Source organism: Myotis davidii, unplaced genomic scaffold (assembly GCF_000327345.1).
Source record: "Myotis davidii unplaced genomic scaffold, ASM32734v1 scaffold448, whole genome shotgun sequence".
NCBI classification, from domain to species: domain Eukaryota; kingdom Metazoa; phylum Chordata; class Mammalia; order Chiroptera; family Vespertilionidae; genus Myotis; species Myotis davidii.
The window spans coordinates 3,767,161-3,786,220 of NW_006383009.1; the positions used below are offsets into that span (position 1 = coordinate 3,767,161).

At 51.4% G+C, this 19,060-nt stretch overlaps 2 protein-coding genes across 2 annotated transcripts in view; both read right to left on the minus strand.

The window, feature by feature from the left end:
* The window catches only part of KLHL26 (kelch like family member 26), a 26,510-nt gene extending 23,342 nt beyond the window's left edge, over positions 1–3,168 (minus strand). Inside the window, 1 exon segment of the mRNA XM_006778361.2 lies at positions 3,014–3,168. Within this exon segment, the coding sequence (XP_006778424.1) occupies positions 3,014–3,096 (83 nt within the window). The 5' untranslated portion in view covers positions 3,097–3,168.
* An 11,282-nt stretch (positions 3,169–14,450) lies between these two features.
* TMEM59L (transmembrane protein 59 like) lies at positions 14,451–19,018 on the minus strand. The gene is made up of 7 exons (XM_015557783.1): positions 18,258–19,018; positions 18,073–18,176; positions 16,800–16,952; positions 16,003–16,105; positions 15,567–15,684; positions 15,356–15,473; positions 14,451–15,098 (listed from the first exon to the last, which is right to left on the minus strand). The coding sequence occupies exons 2-7, from the start codon at positions 18,148–18,150 to the stop codon at positions 14,970–14,972; spliced, it is 699 nt and encodes a 232-aa protein (XP_015413269.1). The 5' UTR covers positions 18,151–18,176; positions 18,258–19,018; the 3' UTR covers positions 14,451–14,969.
* Positions 19,019–19,060: the final 42 nt, after the last annotated feature.

Below are 19,060 nucleotides of genomic sequence, written 5' to 3' on the forward strand. Positions count from 1 at the left end.
ACCTTGTATGCATATGCTAGTATGCATAACACATGGGCGCAGATAGTGGGGTGGTAAGGGCCTGGGGTGGGGGTGGGAGGGGGTCAATGGGAGGAAAAAGGGGACATATATAATACTTTCAACAATAAATGTTAAAATTAATTAATTAATTAAAATGTACTCTAAAAAAAAAGTCAGTAAGAGCCCTGGCTAGGTAGCTCAGCTGGTTGGAGCATCATCCCGATACTCGAAGGTTGAGGGTTCAATCCCTGGTCAGGGCACAAATAGGAGTCAACCAATGAATGCAAAAATAAGTGGGACAATAAATCAATGCTGATCTCTCTCTCTCTCTCTCTCTCTCCAAAATCAATCAATAAATAAAAATTTAGATCAGTAAGAAGACAACTCAACTGAAAAATGGACAAAAAATTTGAAGACACTTGACCAAAAATATGAATAGCCAATGAAATCATGAAAAAATGCCCAACATCATTAGTTATTAGGGACATGCAAATTAAACCCAAAATAAGATACCATAATACGCTTAGAATTGCTAAAATTAAAGACTGGCCACATCAGTGCTGGTGTGGATGGGGAGCAGCTGAAACTCTCATGTATTGCTGATAGGAATGCAAAATGGTGCAGCTTCCCTACCATAGAGGATCCAGTCATTTCACTCCAAATTATACACCCAAGAGGATGGAGTATATGTCTCACAAAGATACATAATCAACCCACCTGGAATGGCTCAGTGGCTGAGCATTGACCTATGAACCAAGAAATCACGGTTCAATTCCCCATCAGATCGACCCTGTTGATCTAACTAAACTATTTGCCAGTTTTTGTCTGATGCATTGGGGGGAAAAAAAAGAAGTCACGGTTCAATTCCCCATCAGGGCACATGCCCAAGTTTCGGCTTAATCCCCAGTGGGGAGCGTGCAGGAGGCAGCCAATCCATGATTCTCTCTCATCATTGATGTTTCCACCTCCCTCTCCTTCTCCCTTCCCCTCTGAAGTCAATAAAAAATATATATATATATATATATATATTAAAAATATACATAACCAAATCTTCACAGCAACTTTACAAAATGAAAACAACCAGTAAATGGATAAGCAAACTGTGTCCATCCATACAATGGAACACTATGCTGTAGTGAAAAAAAACAAATTTCTGATACTGTAACAACTTAGATGAACTTCAAAAACATTTTAAGAGAAAGAAACCAGTCACAAGAAGCCACCAATTATATTATCCTGTTCTTGTAAATTTTCTAAAAAGGCAAAATTACAGAGAAAAAAAAAACCGGATCAGGGTGTGCCTTGGGCCGAGGGTGGGAGCGGGTTTCACTGCAACGGGCTTGGACGGAACTCTGAGTCGTGATGAAAGCGTTATGAAAAACTGGATTGTGTTAATGGATGCATTCTCATAAATTTATTTTTATTGAATTTATTGGGGTAACATTGGCTAGTAAAATTATATAGGTTGCCGATGTACAATTCTATAATACACCATCTGTATATTGTATTGTGTGTTCATCACCCCCAGTCAAGTCTCCTTCCATCACCATTTATTCCCCCTTATAAATTTATTGAAAGTCAATGAACTGCTCAGCTAAAATGAGTGAACAGTATCACATGCAATAAATTATACCTCACCCAGATGATCCCACCCCAGGGCCTAAGGCAAGGACCTGGGTCCACTGTCCCCTCTTATCTGTTCCTCACATGCCACCTCGTGCCTGCTCACCACACCCTGCCCACGTTCCCTGCTGAATGTCTTTCCAAACCCTCTGAATCTCTCTTGCTCCCTGCTGGAGGCCTCCAAAGCCCAACTCGAGCATCTGGGCCGTAGGCCTTCCTGGCAGCACCACCCCAGGTCCCCACAAGGAGAAATGACACCACAGCGCACAAGTACTGACCAGCTTCATCATTCATCACGTTGACTGAAATGATTTGCTCCCATAACCTCTCCAGTGAGCAAGAGCCCAAATTTTGTACCCGGTCAGCCAAGGGTGACAGGCTGTCAGAGGGGAGGGGGCTGGGCTGGGCTGGGCTGGGCCAGTGTGGCCCTGTGCAATGTCAAGAGGAGGGGAGGTTGTGCTCCCTAAGGCTGGTGTTCTTCCCTCTGAAAACCCAGAACACCACCTGTAAACATCAAGTTTTACACCGATTCTGGGTTCAAGCAACCAGTCTCGGGACTTAGCCAAAAGGAAAGGGGACTTCCCTCTTACCAAAAGGGGTGAATTCTGCCCCCTTAGTCTGAAGGCGAGACCTAGCTCCAAGTCCTTTAGGAAGGGTGTGCGGGGGAGGTATTTAAACCCCATGGGTTGGGAAAGGATAGATCTTCCGTGTTTTCTTTAGACCTTCAGGAATCTCTCACCATCCTCAGGCTCCCCAAGACCTACTCTGGCCCCTCAAGACCCCTATCCCCGTCCCTGCCCATCAAGACTCACTGGGACCCCCCCAGGGCCCCACAGTCTCCCCAGCCAGGTTCTTCCAGGCCTCTTAGGCCTCTTGCAGGTCCTCAGGTTCTCTTGAGCCCCTAATCCCAGCCCTCCACAGCCCTCACCCACCCCAGGTCCCTCAGCACGCCCTCGCGGCCACCTTTACAACACTCGGGGGCCCCTAGCACCCCTAGAAAAGCTTGGGCCTCAGTCCCTGCAACCCCCCTTCAGTCCCCTCCGCAGCGTCCCGAAAACAGCACCGACAACCTCGGGACTGCCCCCCGCCCCTTCTCAGGCCCTCTCTGCCTCCCAAACCCCTTGGCGTTCCAAGTTCCCAGTCAGGAGCCCCGAGGTTTCCCTTCACACCTCCAAGCCCCCCAACGCCCCCTCTGGCTCCCAGAGCCACATGGAGACCCTCGAGGTCCTGGGGCTCCCAGCCCTCCTTCAGGTGTCCCTCAGCAGCCCCTAAAGCCTGCGGTCCCCCGGAGAGACCCTCGGGCCGCCCAGTACACTTCCAAGCCCCAGGGCTCCCCGCAGATCACCTGAGCCCGGGGGCAGCTGCAGGCCCACTGCGGGTCCGGTCTCACCTGCTTGGGCGCTCCGGGCCCGGGCCTGCACCGAAGCCAACGCCACCGCTGCCGCCGCCGCCGCCGCCACCGGACTCCGCCATCTTACCCCCGCGCGTTCGAGTGACGGGGGGCCGCGCGCCTGTCCAGAAAACTGCGACTTGGGGATCGGGGGGCGGGGCATGCTCCGCAAGGGCAGGACCTGAGCGATGAAAGGGGCCGGGCGTGTCGGAGGGGGCGTGGTCTCCAGGGGGCGTGGTCTGAATGTGGGCGGGGCGAGGGCAGAAGGCTTGCGCTCCTGAGTAGAGGAGAGGCGGGGCCTGTGGCGAGGGGCGTGGTCTGGGGGCGAGGGGCAAGACTCAGTCCACAGAGGGGCGGGGCCTGGTCTGGGATGGGTCGGAGCTTAAAAGACGATTGCAGGGGGGGTGGTGGGGTAAAGGCGTGGCGATCGGCGAGGGTGGGACCAGAGAGAAGCGGGTGGAGGGGGACTGTGCGGACAGTGAGGTGCAGCAGGTCTGGGACAGGGTCTGCTACGGAAAGGGCAAGGGATGGAGCCTAATGGGAGGTGGGGCTTGGGAAATTGGACCCCGCGCTCTGAGAACCACCCATCCCCTCCAGAGTCACTCCCTCTCCAAGACCTCCCTCCATCACGGGAACTCTCACCCTGTGCCCAGGTGTCGAACTTCCAGCCCATGTTTGAGCCAATAGGGCCTCCTCCGTAAAGCTCCCAAAGCTAATGAGGGCACCTCTACTCCCACCCCTTGGAAAGTCTAGAAACTCCGCCCTGGCAAGGTTCAGACTCCCAGGATGTTCTCTCCAGCCTTGAGCCCATTTATTCTTTCACTCTCTGAGTCCGAAAACCATCTTTTGTGCAGCGAGCAAGACCCAGGGGTCCAGATGGGGTTTAGAGCCCTCCCTGCAGTCAGTGCTCAGAGAAGAGGGTGGACATGGACTGGAGACTCCAGAGGAGAGAGCAAGGGGCCTCTTGAGTAGATAGAACCTACTGTAGGTAGAACCAGGCCCAACTAATCCATATCCAGCAGAGGGTCAAGTATATAATAGGTGTTCAATTGATCGTTTGTGTAAAATGCTCAGGAATTGACACTTCAAGTTGACAGATACCAGGTGCGAAAGGGCCCTGCTGACCTCTCCAGCACACAATAAGCGCTCAATGTTGAATGCGTGCATGAGCAATGTGCATTCCCAGCAATCTCTGCACACACACGCGCACACACACACACACACACACACGCTCTCCTGACTGTGGTCGGCGGCCACTCAAGCCTTTGTTCCAGATGAACCACATGCAGGCATCAAACCCTGCTCAGCTGAGACCTACAGCTCACACACCCGCCAAACATACGGCTGCAGTCAATGGCATCCATATGCACACACACTTCATAAACATCCAGATTCAACCCACATGTCAGACAGACAGCCCAAGATCACTGGGCCCCTGGCTGTGTGCACATGCAGGGCATGCTGCAGACGCACCGTGCTGTGGTCACACTAGGTACTCCAGGAGTGCACATCACAGGACAGCCAGTACAAAGAACCTGAGGCAAGGGTGTACCTGGAGTGTTGCCTGGCAGGGAAAAGTGAAGGAGAGGGGTGCAGTAGGTCATGGAGAGCTTGTGGATCACTATGGAGGCATTTTCCTACATAAAATGAGGAGAGGAGCTTGTCAGCAGAGGGGATGTAACCAACATGACAGTAGGGGGCAACATCTTGAATAAGGGACAATACTTAGGAGTGTTCTAGGACAAGTTATAGGACTTGTCCCAGGGTAATGGCAGAGAAGGGCTGGAAGGTGGTCCTAGCCAGGAGGTACTTTGCAGGTGGTGCCAATAGGAGATGCAACAGATGGGATGTGGGGTGAGGCAGAGGAGGCCAAGGTTCTTGGCCTAGCACGACTGCCTGCCACACCTGAGATGCAGGTAGGGAACCTGGAGGGGCACCAAAGGTTACTGCACAGCCTCGTCCAATAATGATGACCTGTGATCTGGCAGACCCCACAAGCGGGGACACAGCAGACAGCATCCTGAGGCCTAGCCACCATCTGGCCCGCAGCTGACACGGCTCGCTCAGAGGCAGGGGCCTTGCCATCTGCGCCCCTGCTCTGGATCAGCTGTGGGACTCACGGCCCCAGGTCAGAGCTCAGAAGCCTTCTAGTAATCCTTAGGTGTTACAGAGGAGGAAACTGAGGTTTGGCGGGTAGGAGATGCCTTGTTTCCTACAACCTCATGCTGGAGCCTCCTCCACCTATCTGCCCTTCACCACCGAGTGGCCTTCGAGAGAGCTGTAAATGCCCAGTGCTTAGTTTTGCTTCTTTATAAACTAGACAGGTCATCCTGGCTGGTGTTACTCAATGACTCAGTGGTTAGAGCATAGGGTCACAGGTCCAATTCCAAGTCAAGGGCATATACCTAGGTTGCAGGTTCATATCTACCCCAGTCAATCTGGGCTTGTGCAGGAGGCAACCAATCAATTGATGTCTCTCTCTCTCTCTCTCTCACACACACACACACACACACACCCTCACTCCCTTCCACTCTCTCTGGAAATCAATGGACCTTATACCCTCGGGTGATGATTAACCAAACAGCAAAAAATAATAAATAAATAAATTAGACAGATCAACATCTGATGAATACTCACTATTATCACCCTCAGTTCTGCATCCACTTCTTAGGAGCCATGAGGCTTCGACAGGTTGCTCTAGCTATTTTTTTTTAACTTTAAAAAAAAATTTTGTTGATTTCAGAGAGAGGGAGAGAGAGAAACATTAATGATGAGAGAGAATCATCAATCTGCTGCCTCCTGCATGACCCCTATTGAGGACTGAGCCCGAAACACAGGTATGAAATTGAACCCTGACATCCTGGTTCATGGGTCGACATTCATCCACTGAGCCACACCATCCAGGACAGTTTTCCCATATTTAAAATGACCCTGAAGGGCAGAGCACAGAGACCAGGATGAAATAAACAACATACTGTGCTCAGAGCAGGTCAGTGAGTAGCCCTGAGTCCATGCCAGCTGACGGCACTTCCCTTCTCCCCCATACCCACTCTCCACCCCCCCAGCACTACTTGACTTTTCTATCTAACGAAGTCTGTATTTTAGTTTTCCTTTTTAAAATTGAGATATAATTCTCATATCATAAAATTTACCATTGTAAAGTATACAATTCAATGGCATTTATTGCATTCGTGATGTCATGCAACCATCACATCTATCTAGTTCTAAAACACTTCTATCATCCCCAAAGGAGGTCCTGTCCCCAGTAGCACTCACTCTCCATTTCTACTCCCCCCCATCCCTAGTAACTAGTAATCCATTTTCTGTCCCTATGGGCTTACCAATTCTGGTTTATTTTATTCAGCATAATATTTATGAAGTTCATTCACGTTGTAGCATGTGTCAGTGCTTCATTCCTTTTCATAACTAATATTCCATTTTGTTTATTCATTCACCCATTGATGGACACTTGGATCGGCCCCAGACGGCGTGGAATGGCTACTGTGAATAGTGTGCTGTGAACATGTGTGCACATGTATTTGTTTAAACACACAATTTCAATTCTCTGGGGGTATATGTCAATTTTACAGATGAGGAAACTGAGGCTGGGAGGGTGTGAGTCAGCATTCAAGAATGTGGATCTGGTTTGAGGCTGGCCTCTGCCAGATACATGTGGCCTTGGGCCTGGGGAGCTACCAGGACCCCTGGTTCAGAGGAAGAGACTCTGGAAGCCCTAAAGGTCCTCTTGCAGCACTTGGTCCATATCAGCCATTACGTTATGAATAGTGTAGTGGTGGGGGCTGCTGAGACGCCTCTTCTCCCTGAAAGCCCACTCTCTCTGGTAAAAATCACTGGAACCTGCTTTGCCCTCCTCGCATGACATCCTCCCGGGTTTGGCTCATCTCCAGGCAGTAATCCTGACTCTATCTGGCTGTGGACTGTCATCTTCCCCCAACACCCCAACTGAGGTGGGGTCCTCAACAGCGGCCTCTGATGCAGCCTCCCATACAGTCCACTCCCTAAGGGCCCAGAGCCCGAAGCCCTTGCTGTGTGACTGCAGGAACCCTTCGCCCTCTGCATTTGACCTTCTTCACCACCCGGGAAGGAATGCAGAACTGGTCATTCTTTTCTCAGGGCCAATTAGTGGCCCACGGTGCACATGCTGTGGACATTTGAGTATCTGGCTCAGAGCCTTTTTGGAGGAACGGAGACTCATTCTTCCTGAGGGGAGGATTAAGTTCATTCCCGTTTCAGAGGTGTGGAAACTGAGATCCAGAGAATCTAAGAGTCAAGAGTCACAATGATTCGTTCCTGCGCTATGTATTTACATAATGTGCCAGGTGCTGTCCAGGGCTCTGAACCAGGAAGAAAACAAAGTCCCTGCCCCCTGGGAAGTTGACATTCCAGGGAGGTCAGATGATAAGCAGGAAAAGGAAATGGATGACAGTTCCTCCAAAAGATCCTTATGGAGCTACCCTGTGACCCAGACATTTCACTCCAAGGTATGTGCCCAAAGACAAGTGAAAGGAACTGCAAAGACCCTATTTCTTAAAAAAAAAAAAAAATTATTGATTTCAGAGAGGAAGGAAGAAGGGAGAGAGATAGAAACATCAATGATGAGAGAATCATTGATCAGCTGCTTCCTGCATACCAGCTACTGGAGATGGAACCTGCAACCCAGGCATGTGCCCTTGACCAGCATCAAACCTGGGACCATTCAGTCCACAGGCCGACACTCTACGCACTGAGCCAAACCAGCTAGGGCCAAAGAGCCTATTTCCAAACAAGGTCACATGCTGAGGTTTTAGGTGGGCAAAAAATGAAGAGGGTGGGGACACCACTCAACCTACTACAGGTCTTTATCCAAAGGAAAGGAAGACGTGGTTTCACCAAAGATGTGAACAGAAATGGTCATAACAGCCCTACACCGGAAACATCTAAGGGTCCACCAACAGGTCTGTGAATAAACAAACAGTGACATATTCACATAGTGGAATACTACGCAGCAAGGAAAAAGAACAAACCAGTGCCACATGCACCCCACAGGTGGATCTTGCTGACATTAAGTGAAAGAAGCAGGCGTAAAGAGGACACACTGTATAAATCCATTTGTGTCAAGTTCACAGACAGGCCACGCTAATCTACGGTGACAAGTTGGGACAGGGACCACTTGGTGTGCATTATCAGGGAGGGAAGGCACTAACCACAAAGGGGCACGAGGCCTTGAAGTGATGGAAATGTTCTATTTCTTGATTATGTAGCAACAGGAAAGGGGGGTTATGTATGTCAAAACTCACTGAGTGCTTAAAGTGGTTGCGTTATTGAATGTAAATTTTGCTTCATTAAAGCCAGTTTATTTTTTACAAAAGCAAACATAAAAGAGGCCAGATGGAGCCAAGGTGACAGAGGTAAGACCTGGGGCTGCCTCTGGGGGGTGACTAACTGGAAAGGGTCAAGGGGCTTGGGGTGCTCTGTCCTTGGGTCGCAGGAGTGTAAACATTCATGGCTCTATACAGTAAAAATGGGTGTATATTGCTGTTTGTGAGTTACACTTCTCTGAAAAAGAAAGACCTTGAGACTCAGAGTTAAAGGCAGAGGAAGTAATTTGCCCAAGGCCCCATCAGGAGAATGTCAGAGACATCCTACCCTGGAGCTCACCACCATCTCCTGGTCTCCTACTGCTTCCCTCCAGCGCCAGGTGCTGGGCTGTAAGCATGTCAGGCAAGATCCCTGCCCTTATGTTCCAGAATATTCTGGAACGTATATTCTTTTTTATTCTTTGTTGTTGTTGTTGTTTTTTAAGATTTATCTATTTATTTTATTTTTTTAAATATATTTTATTGATTTTTTTTACAGAGAGGAAGGGAGAGGGATAGAGAATTAGAAACATCGATGACAGAGAAACATCAATCAGCTGCCTCCTGCACATTCCTTAATGGGTATGTGCCCGTAACCAAGGTACATGCTATTCTTTTTTATTCTTTGTTTTGTTTTGTTAATCCTCGCCCAAGGATATTTTTTCCATTGATTTTTAGAGAGAGTGGAATGGAGAGAGTGAGGGAGCTGGGGGTGGGAGGAGAGAGAGAAACATCAATGTGAGAGAGACACATCAATTGATTGCCTCCGGTATGCGCCCTGACCAGGGCCAGGATTAAACCTGCAACCCAGGTATGTGCCCTTGACTTGGAATCGAACCCGTGACTCTATGGTGTGCAGACCAACCCTCTAACCACTGAGCAATACCCACCAGGGCTGATTCACAAACAGCAATATATACCCATTTTAAAAATATATTTTTAATTGATTTTTTACAGAGAGAGGGAGAGTTAGAAACATCGATGAGAGAGAAACACCGATCAGCTGCCTCCTGCACACCCCCTACTGGGGATGTGCCCACAACCAAGGTACATGCCCTTGACCAGAATCAAACCTGGGACCTTTCAATCCACAGGCCGATGCTCTATTCACTGAGCCAAACTGGTTAGGGCATGTATATTCTAATGGGAAAGACAATCTGAGACACACAAACTGATCAATGACCAAGGCCTTTCCTGATGGTGATAACAGCCATGAAGTCAATGGGCTGAGAGCCACCAAGCGGAGAGGGGCTACATTAGCCATAGGTTAGGGACAGCTTCTTTAAGGAGGTGATGTCCAGCTTTAATAAAAGCAGGGGACAGAATATTCTAGGATGTTCCAGAACATTCCAAAACGTTGTGTTGTGGAAGGGCCCAGAATGTTCCGGAACGTTTCAGGTGGAAGTAATGTGTAGGCCCCAAACCTGATGCCAGAAAGAGCCTAAGAGATAGAGACAAGAAGCCACAGTGGCTGGGGCGACGTGGGCAAAGCTTGGAGCAAGGAGGGAGAGTGTTGACAAAGATGTATTGAGAGCAGCTTCCTGGAGTGTGGGACACAGCTGTGACTGAGCCTGCTCGCGCGTCACATCTGGCAGAGGGAACATTTATTAAACCAATCATCACACAAGCAAAGAAGCAATAATATAATTGTCAACATGATAGAGGCTTGAGTTGGGGCATAGTTACTTAGGGGGGCCAGGCTGAGCCAGGAGGGCAGGGAGGGACATTCAAGCTGAAGACTTGGCCAGGAAGACAGCAGAGCCTTCCAGGAAAAGGGGACAGCCTGTTTGGGGACCTTGAGGAGGGAGAGTGCCAGGAGCCCTGTAGAGTCTGGTAGGACTGGGTGTGAAGTGGGTGATGGGCAGAGTCACATGACACAGGACCCCTGGAGGCCTCAGCGTCCCTATTGGGTGGATGCCTGGCCTTGAGCAGGACCTTGTGTAGCCCCCAGGGGGGCCTAACCTGCACCTCCCACACATAAACAGAAGATAAAGACATGAGTCCCCTGCCCTAACTGGTTTGGCTCAGTGGACAGAGCATCGGCCTGCGGACTCAGGGGTCCCAGGTTCGAGTCCGGTCAAGGGCATGTACCTTGGTTGCAGGCACATACCCAGTGGGGAGTGTGCAGGAGGCAGCTGACCGCTGTTTCTCTCTCATCGATGTTTCTAACTCTCTATCCTTCTCCCCTCCTCTCTGTAAAAAATCAATTAAAAAAACAAACAAAAACATGAGTCCCATCCTTCCCTGCAGACGTTGGGGGAGTATTACAGGGACACCTCACTGCCTCCCTCCCTTCCTCAGCAGATTACCTCCCAGGGCTCAGTACTCAAGCCTGTCTCCGGGAAAACAGGACAGCTGGTTGCCATGACAACCCTGTGTTATGAGGACACATGAGCACTACTGCCATGATGCCAGCCACCACCCACCATCCATCAGGTCTGCATTGGGTACAGCAGGAAGGTGGAGGAAGGGCCAAGATGCCTGGAAGAACTGGGAGAACAGAAAAGAGCCCCGAGGCTTAGGGAGCTGTGGTGAGTTCAGGGCTCCTCACCAGGTCACCTCTGCTAGCCCTCACCCCTGAAGGAGCCCCAGATGGAAGCAAAGGCCCTCTCTCTCCTGTAAACCCAAAAGGGACCCAAAGCCCTTTGCATGGCACTCGGGCCCCTCTCCCAGTGAAGCCCTCAGAAGGGCAGGTGATGTGAGCAGGGATTACTTTTCTTGGAACACACACACACCTCCAACACACACTCATGCACCTGGGACATACCTCCCTTCTCCCCAGATGCTATCCATCCTCAAAGCCCAAGTTAGCTGCCACCTCTTCCAGGCAGCCATCACTTATCACCTTCCTGGAAGGGACTCGTCCCCTTTTCCACACATCCACAGCACTCATGGTGTCTACCCTCACCACCCAGCGTTATTAATTCCACATCTATGAGGCATTCACTCTTGGCCCAGCCTTGGCCTGGTCACCAGAGCTATGAGATTTAATACACGAGAGCCCTGGCCTGTGTGGTTCAGTGATTAGAGCATCAGCCTGCACACCAAAGGGTCATGGGTTCAATTCCTGGTCAAGGGCACATACCTGGGTCGAGGTCCAATCCTCCATCAGGATGCATATGGGAGGTAACCAATCGATCTCTCTCTCTCTTTCTCCTTTCCTCTCTCTAAAAATCAATAAACATATCCTCAGATGAGGTTTAAAAAATTTTTTTTAAAGAATTGATACACTAGACACACAGCAGCAAACAAACAAAACACAATCTCGAGAGAGAGAAGGGAGAAAAAAGATTCAGAGGTCAGTCACAGCTTTTGAGTTCCAAGAAGCTCAATGCAAACTGACATAAGCCACAAATCAAGAGGCAATGTGGGCTTCAGGCACAGCTTGATCCAGGACTTCCAGCAATGTCATGAAGACAGTCTCTCTCCATCTGTCTGGAAGGCTCTGTCATTTGGTGACGTATGACCCTTGGTGGCTCCAGACAGACATATCCTCCCAGCTCAGCAACTCCAGTTAACAGGGCATGTCACTCTCCCAAGAAATCCCACCAATACTAGAGGAGGCTTGGGTCATGCTGCTCACCTTCCCTGGAGCCACACAGGTTTGGTCAAAGCAAACCAGAGTTCTATGAGAAGGGAAGAAGGAGGTGCTAGATATCAGGTAGATTCCTACCAAGTCCATGATAGCATTCCCAACAGAATGAATAGCTGCTGTAACAAAGCCCAGAGGCTGGACCATTGATGTTACTGCAAGAAACAGTGAGGACAGAGCCCATTTTGTTGGTCGACTAAAAGATGGGAGGGACACGGCCGGAGAGGTGCCTGCCAGTTGGCAAGTATTGAAAGCCCTTAAGAGCGAATTAGGTGATGTCTGAGAGCAAGAGGAAGTCATGGGAGTCCGTAGGGGAGAGACAGGGTCTGACCCCACATAGGGGATGGTTTTGACGGGGTGAGGCTGCTTCTGGGGTCTGAGATGGAAACAAGGAGAGACCCAAGCACACATACTGATCCCCTGCTCCATGCGCCATCGTCCATGAGACCCATGGAAGATGTCTTCATGGAGCTCATAAAATTATGTTGTACCAACGTTGAAGTAATTACTATTTAATAATGATAATTGTTTAATAATTACTATGTGAAGCACTGGGAGATTGACAGGGAACTAAGCATGGGTATAACAGGGAATGCTAGCCCAGTCTGGGACGGCTGGGATGTCTTCTGCTGAGGAGCATAGTTAAGAATTTGGGCAGAGCCAGGCTGCAAGGGTATTCCTGGAAGAAGGAAATGCATGTGCAAAGGCCTTGGGGTTGGAAGGAACATAGTAGGCTGGAGCATAGTGAGTGAGAGGCAGGCAGTCTCTGTAGAAGTGGTAAATGTGTTTTTTAAAATTTATTTATTGATTTGAGAGAAGGAGGAGGAGGAGGAGGAGGAGGAGGAGGGAGGAAGACATCCATTTGTTATTCCACTTATTTATGCATTCATTGGCTGCTTCTTGTCTGTGCCCTGATGGGAGATCGAACCTGCAACCTTGGCGTTATCAGGACAACACTCTAACTAACTGAGCTACCAGGCCAGGGCCAGAAATGGTTAATGTTAACGGAGCCAGATTGGGGTGGGGGTGGGGGGTCGTGTTGGTACATGTTTGGGCTCCTCACGGCAGCAGTAAACCCAGAAAAGAGGTGATGTCTGCGTTTGGATTTGTGTAATACTGACAGCTCCCCAGCTGCTGCGTGGAGCTGGAAGGTGGCTGGAGGGGAAGCAGGGAGCTGAGAGAGGAGGTGGTAGCTTGGACCTCAGGTGGTTTCCATGGTGATAGAAAAGCATGTGGGCTGGAAGCCAAGGGGACAGGTCCTGCTGATGGGATAAGGTGGAGTGAGGATAGGTAAGAATCAGGGGCCACCAGGTGTCTGGAGCCACTGGGATGAAGAGGACAGGGTGGAGATGTAGGAGAAAGGACCGCTAGGGGCCCTCCCAGCTGGGCTTAGCAGTTCTGGTCGCCATTTCAATTGACAGTAGGGATGTTTGCACAGCACTGTGGATGAGTCTAACCCCACTGATCTGTGTGCTTCAATACTGGTTAAAATTCTATGTGAGTTATATATTTTATCACCACAAAAAAACAGAGGAGAAACCTTAAATATGTATCAACTCAAACTAAAGAAAATTAAAATACTGTGCTTCAGCCACCTAGCTTATACTGCAAGGCTCTGTAACACCATGTGGCTGGGGGTGGTGCAGGCGGAACGTTTCTGTCATCACAGAAAGTTCTACTGGGCAGGGCTGGCCTGCTTCCACTTCTTATCTCTGTCCAGGTCCCATTTCCTGGCAACGTTCCCAGGGGCGGCCCTGAAACCACACATCGGGCCCAGAATGACACCTGGGGGCCTAAATTGCCTCTATGTTGAATCCTGATGCTCCTGGTATCAGGCAGGGTCCTAGCAGCAGCAGGAGACACTGAGAATGGAAGAGCCAGGAGCGCTGTAATGAAGGGATTCTTTGCAAAGGTGTGGGCAAGGTTGGGTAACTGACACAAGAGGCTCAGTGTGCAGGACAAGCAGCCAAGGGAGCTGTCACCACGCCCAGGCTGAAGGCTCACTTGATGGAGGGACATGTGGAAAGAAACACCAACTTCTCCTCCTTCTTCCCATCTCCTGTTGGTCCTGTCACCCCCCCCGCCTCCCTCCCACCACCATGGCTGACTCTAGCAGAAGGCAGAGAGCCCAAGGGAATCAACCTCTAGTCTAGGGGCACCCAGGGCTTCCCCCATCTCAGAAAGGGCCTGATGGGCAGAGGTCACAGCCATGCTCAGGCCACTCTTCCAAGACAAACAGAAGCAAGCTTGGTTCAAGACATTGGGGGTTTTTTTGTTTGTTTTTTTAAATATATTTTATTGATTTTTTACAGAGAGGAAGGGAGAGGGATAGAGAGTTAGGAACATCGATCAGCTGCCTCCTGCACACTCCCTACTGGGGATGTGCCCGCAACTAAGGTACATGCCCTTGACCAGAATCGAACCTGGGACCTTTCAGTCCGCAGGCCGACGCTCTATCCACCGAGCCAAACCGGTTAGGGCCAAAACATCGTTTATGGACATGGTTTATTCCTCCTGATCCCCACGCCGCAACTCCAGCCTTAGTCACCCACCCTCCCAGCAGGGAGCTGTCCACAGCTCCTCCTGAGAGGGTCTCCTCCCATGGGGCTGGATCTCCAGAGGTGAGGTGGGAAAAAAGGGGGGAGCCCTAGCACAAGACGACTGGTTCCTCTGAGGCTTCAGAAATGCACCCTCTCCAGGGGAGAGAGGAGGAAGGAGGAAGGCGACACAGAACGTGGGTTCGATACTCACGAAGCTACACAATAGAAAACAAAAAGCAGCAGGCACCAGGGAAAGGAGGCCCAGGGAGGAACAAACGCCAGACCCCCGCCCCCCAAGTGGCAGCATGGCAACCCCAGGATCCAGAGGGGTGAGGGATGGGACCAGGGAGAGAGGGTTTGGGGGTGCAGGAGCCCAAGGATGGTCCCACCCTGGCCTGGACCCCTGGGCGCAGGGCAGTGAGGATGGAGCTTCCCCTGCCCCTGGCTGTACGTGGTTCAAGGGTGGCCTACAGCTTGGTCGGGTCCAGCTTCAGCTTGTAGGGTGGGGGGCTGTCCCCATAGGCGTGCGACGGGGGAGGATACAGAGGCCAGTCTGGCTCTACCATGTAGCCCTTGTGTTGTTCCAGGGTCAGGGGCTGTAAAGGAAGAGGAGGGAGGGCAGGCTAAGGAGCCCCACCTTTCAAGGCTCTTTCCCACCCCTGATCTCAGGTCACTCTGACTAAGGATGGGGGTGCGTTCTTCCCTCCATTTAACAAGGGAGGGAAGAAACTTGCCCCACATCACACAGCAAGTCAAAGGGTCCTGCCTCCATGGAGAGAGGGCAGCCCCATCCCGAACTATGGAGCAACTCTTCCCTACCCCTCCTCCAGGCCCACCCACTGGCCCCACCCACCTGGAACTTGAGGTGCTGGCCAGGAGCAGTCACCAGAGTGGAACAACTGAGCCACAGCATCACCAGCACAGAGAGGAAGAGGCAACAGGCCAGGATCCAGCGAGGAAGCCCCGAGCGCCTACGCAACACGGCAGGTACACTCAGTGACCCTAGTGGGGTTTGGGAACCCTCCCCTCCCGCCCCAATCCCACCCCAGGGTCCTGCCACCCACCGGGACATGCAGCTGAGGAAGTCATTGTCCTGCAGCTCATCAGGCTCCACCTTGACCTTGCTGCTGGTCCTGACTCGGATCTTGGCCTTCCTTACCTTGTCCAAGGGGCCTAAAGGGTCTGAGAGACAGGTTGCTCCTCAGTGGCTGCCAGGCCTTCCCTTAGAGGCCACAACAGCCACTGAGAGGAGAAAGGAGGTCAGGGCCTGGAGGTCATGGAATCCTGGAACAGATCAGAACCCTGGGAGGTGGACCATGAAACCCTGGGAGACAGACCAGGAAACCCTGGGAGATGGATTATGGGACCCTGCTAAGCAGACCATGGAACCCCAGGAGTTGAGACAGAAATCCCAGTCCTAGAGGGTTCATTTGCCAGGAGGACTCCTTATGGCAGTGGAGCTACCCATGGAAGGAACACTGGCCTCGGCTCAGACCTTACCTACGTGTACCTCCAAGGCCTCAGGATGAGATCCTCTCCAGGTCACCTCCACTCGCTGCAGACGGGCCCCCTCACGCCCTAGGTTCTCTACCATGGGCTGGGTCTGGACCAAGAATAAGACAGCACAGAGAAGGTCTTTCCAAAGGCACCACCTCAGTTCTGGGAAGTACCTTCCTGTGCCCCACATGTGCCCCACGCCCAGCTGGCACCTAGTCCCACTGGGTGTAGGAAGGACAGTCTTCTGTGGGGCTATGATGTCAGGGATGTTGTACCCTGCTACTGTGAGCCCCTCAGTCTGTCTTGAACCCAGCCTCCAGCTCCTGAAGAACATAATCCAGGCCAAGACAAGTGAATCACGGGGTTTGGCTGAGAGGTGGGGTCAATCAGTGTAAAACCCTGCTTAATTAAAACTCCAGAGAAGCCAAAACCGGTTTGGCTCAGTGGGTAGAGCGTCGGCCTGCTTTCTCTCCCATCGATGTTTCTAACTCTCTATCTCTCTCCCTTCCTCTCTGTAAAAAATCAATAAAATATATTTTAAAAAAACAAAACAAGAAAAAACCTCCAGAGAAGTTGTAATTTAGAGCCTTAAGTATCCATCCTGCTAGCAGGAGTAAACTGCTTGCCTGGGAATAAAGCCACCACAAAGGAAAGTAGAATCAAGTGGTAAAGTGAGACACTGAACTCCTGGATCCAGCTGTGCCTGAAGCATTAGCTGTAGACTTTGTATCTCATGGCCAAGAATGCTTGTATCCCACCTTCTTACCCTGATCGGGTGTGGCCCCTGCCAGGCTCCTCACCTGGAACACCACCACCTTCCCATTGTCAGTCTGCAGGTAGTATGTCCAGGTGGAGGAGACGAAGCCCTGGGCTGAGTTGACAAGGTCATTGCAGAGGGTGGAAAACAAGTCCAGGAGCGAAAGGGCCCTGCTCGGAGCCTCCAGGACCTTTTTCTGCCGAGAAGGCACAGAATGTGACTAAGGCAGGGCACTGACCAGCGGGAAGGGAGCTGGGTGCGTCCACGGTGACTGGAACCCACTGAATGGTTTGGGGCAACAGGGCTTCATAGGGGAAGCACAGATCTCTGCTGCATTCCATTGGCTGGGTGCCCTGGGGGAAATAGATTGCTCTCTCTGAGCCTGAGAACGGGAATGACTCTCTTCCCTCAGGTGGTCGCTACAAGATTTTAACTAGACAAAGGCACAGCCCTAGTGCCTAATATATAATAGCTGCTATTATTAAAAATTTTGCCACCATCATTCTTCTTCTCTTGGTGGCATCAGGAGAAGAGGAAGAAATGATAGTGTTCTGTCTTTTATGAATAGTGAAAGGTTGGAGGGGTGGAGGAAAATGGGGAAGAAGGGCTTTCTGTGAAACCCCAGCCCATGGGTCTCTGGCCATAATGAGTTGTTCCCTGTGCCTCGGCTTCCTCTGATGCTGCAGTGCCCAGTTTCATTCATGACTATGAGGGAGCAGTTATTAATAAGTGAGCAGTTATTATTTCTCCCCAGGGTGGTGAGGAAGGGAGGGCACTGTGTGTGTGCTTGCAAGGTTGCTTCTCCCTGAACCTCAGTTCTGAGCGCCCCCCCAGATGACAGTGGCCACCTGTTCACCACGAGAAAAGTGCTTAGATCAACACCTGGCATGCAGTGGGTGCTCGATAAAGTGAGCTCTGGTGGCACGGAAGATGACCTAGTTGAGGGGATAATTATTAGCCCTGGTGGTACTGGCTTTAGATGCCACCTCTGCACAGCTCAGTGTGACCTTGGACTCCTTGGGCATGACACTGTCCCTGGTACCTCCAGGCGGCATGAAGAATTTGGGACAGGCTGAGGTCAGATCTGGACCAAGGTAAGTGCTTGATAAATGGTGGCTATTTTCTATTATTTACTTCTTGCGATGGGGGGTTGGTGGTGAGGGGGGACAGAGATGACAACTGAGACTTGAGACATGGTATGCTTGATCGAGGATACCCAGAATGGATCAGAGAGCCTGGGAGACTCTGGTCATGAGTGTGGATTTTGGTAGAAAGAAGGGGTATAAGTACAGGGTGGCAGGTGGGAGGGTGCCCACCTTCTGCATGGTCTCCGGCTCAGGCTCCAGCTCAGGGTTCTGGCTCCAGCAGCCCTCGATACAGGCCTGCTGCTCCATCTCCTTCACGTAGGCCTCCACACAGGCTGCAGGAGCAGGAGGGGGTGACTGGGAGCAATCTTCCCAGGCCATCTCTCCCCACCCTGGCCCACCCAGCCAGCCCTCACCTGCTTCGCACTCAGCCTGAGTGGCATTGGGTTTGGAGCTCCTGGCCACAAACCGGCAGATGGAGAAGAGGCGGCAGCCTCGCTCACAAGCACTGATGGAGACGGCCCTGTCATATTCATTCTGGGACTTGGAGGGGTTCTCCTGGCCCAGCTTCTCCTGGGAAGGGGAACACAGGGCTCAGGCCAGAGGGAGAAACAGGAGGAGGGGGGCACTGGAAGCACTCAGAGGAGGAGGTGTAAGATTTGGCTCTCCTTCCTCAAACCTAGGGAGATTAGGATGAGGCTGAAAATATTAGTGGGGGCCCTTAGCTCTGAGGAGCACAAAAAGGAAACGGGGGGCTTCAGGAGGAAGATGGACAATGGAGGACACTGGTTTCGGGTAAAGGTTAGAAAACTAGGGAACGTGGAGGGAAATGGGCCCCTAAAGGCTCCAGGGAGGAGAGGGGAGATTGAGGAGGATTCTCCATCCTGAGAAAGGGGAGGGGGTGCTCAGAAAAGGCTGTGTCACCCTCCAGACCTGGGAAAACTGGGATCCAGCTTTGGGGGGAGGGGGGAGAGGTACAAGTGGGGGCTGGTGGCTCTGAGCGGGTGAGGGAGGAGCATATGAAAGCTGCTTGGGTGGGCGAGGAGGAGGAGCCCTGTCTGGCCTGAGGGAGGTGCAGGTTGGGCGCCCCAGGTCCTTGCGCAGCAGTGTAATCAGAGCCCGTCAGGTGGCATTAGGATCCTCCTCAGTCCTCGCCCTCCCCCTCCCCCGCTTGAAGGGACTCCCCCATCCCCACCCGCAACCCCCCATTCATCTGAGA

Excerpts from the sequence above, each read along its gene's own strand:
- TMEM59L (XM_015557783.1), bottom strand. The coding sequence starts at position 18,150 with ATGGAGCAGCAGGCCTGTATCGAGGGCTGCTGGAGCCAGAACCCTGAG. Across the intron at positions 15,685-16,002 it reads GGCCTTGGAGGTACACGTAG|ACCCTTTAGGCCCCTTGGAC; the intron begins GTAAGGTCTGAG and ends CCTGTCTCTCAG. Across the intron at positions 15,099-15,355 it reads GCCAGCACCTCAAGTTCCAG|CCCCTGACCCTGGAACAACA; the intron begins GTGGGTGGGGCC and ends CTTCCTTTACAG.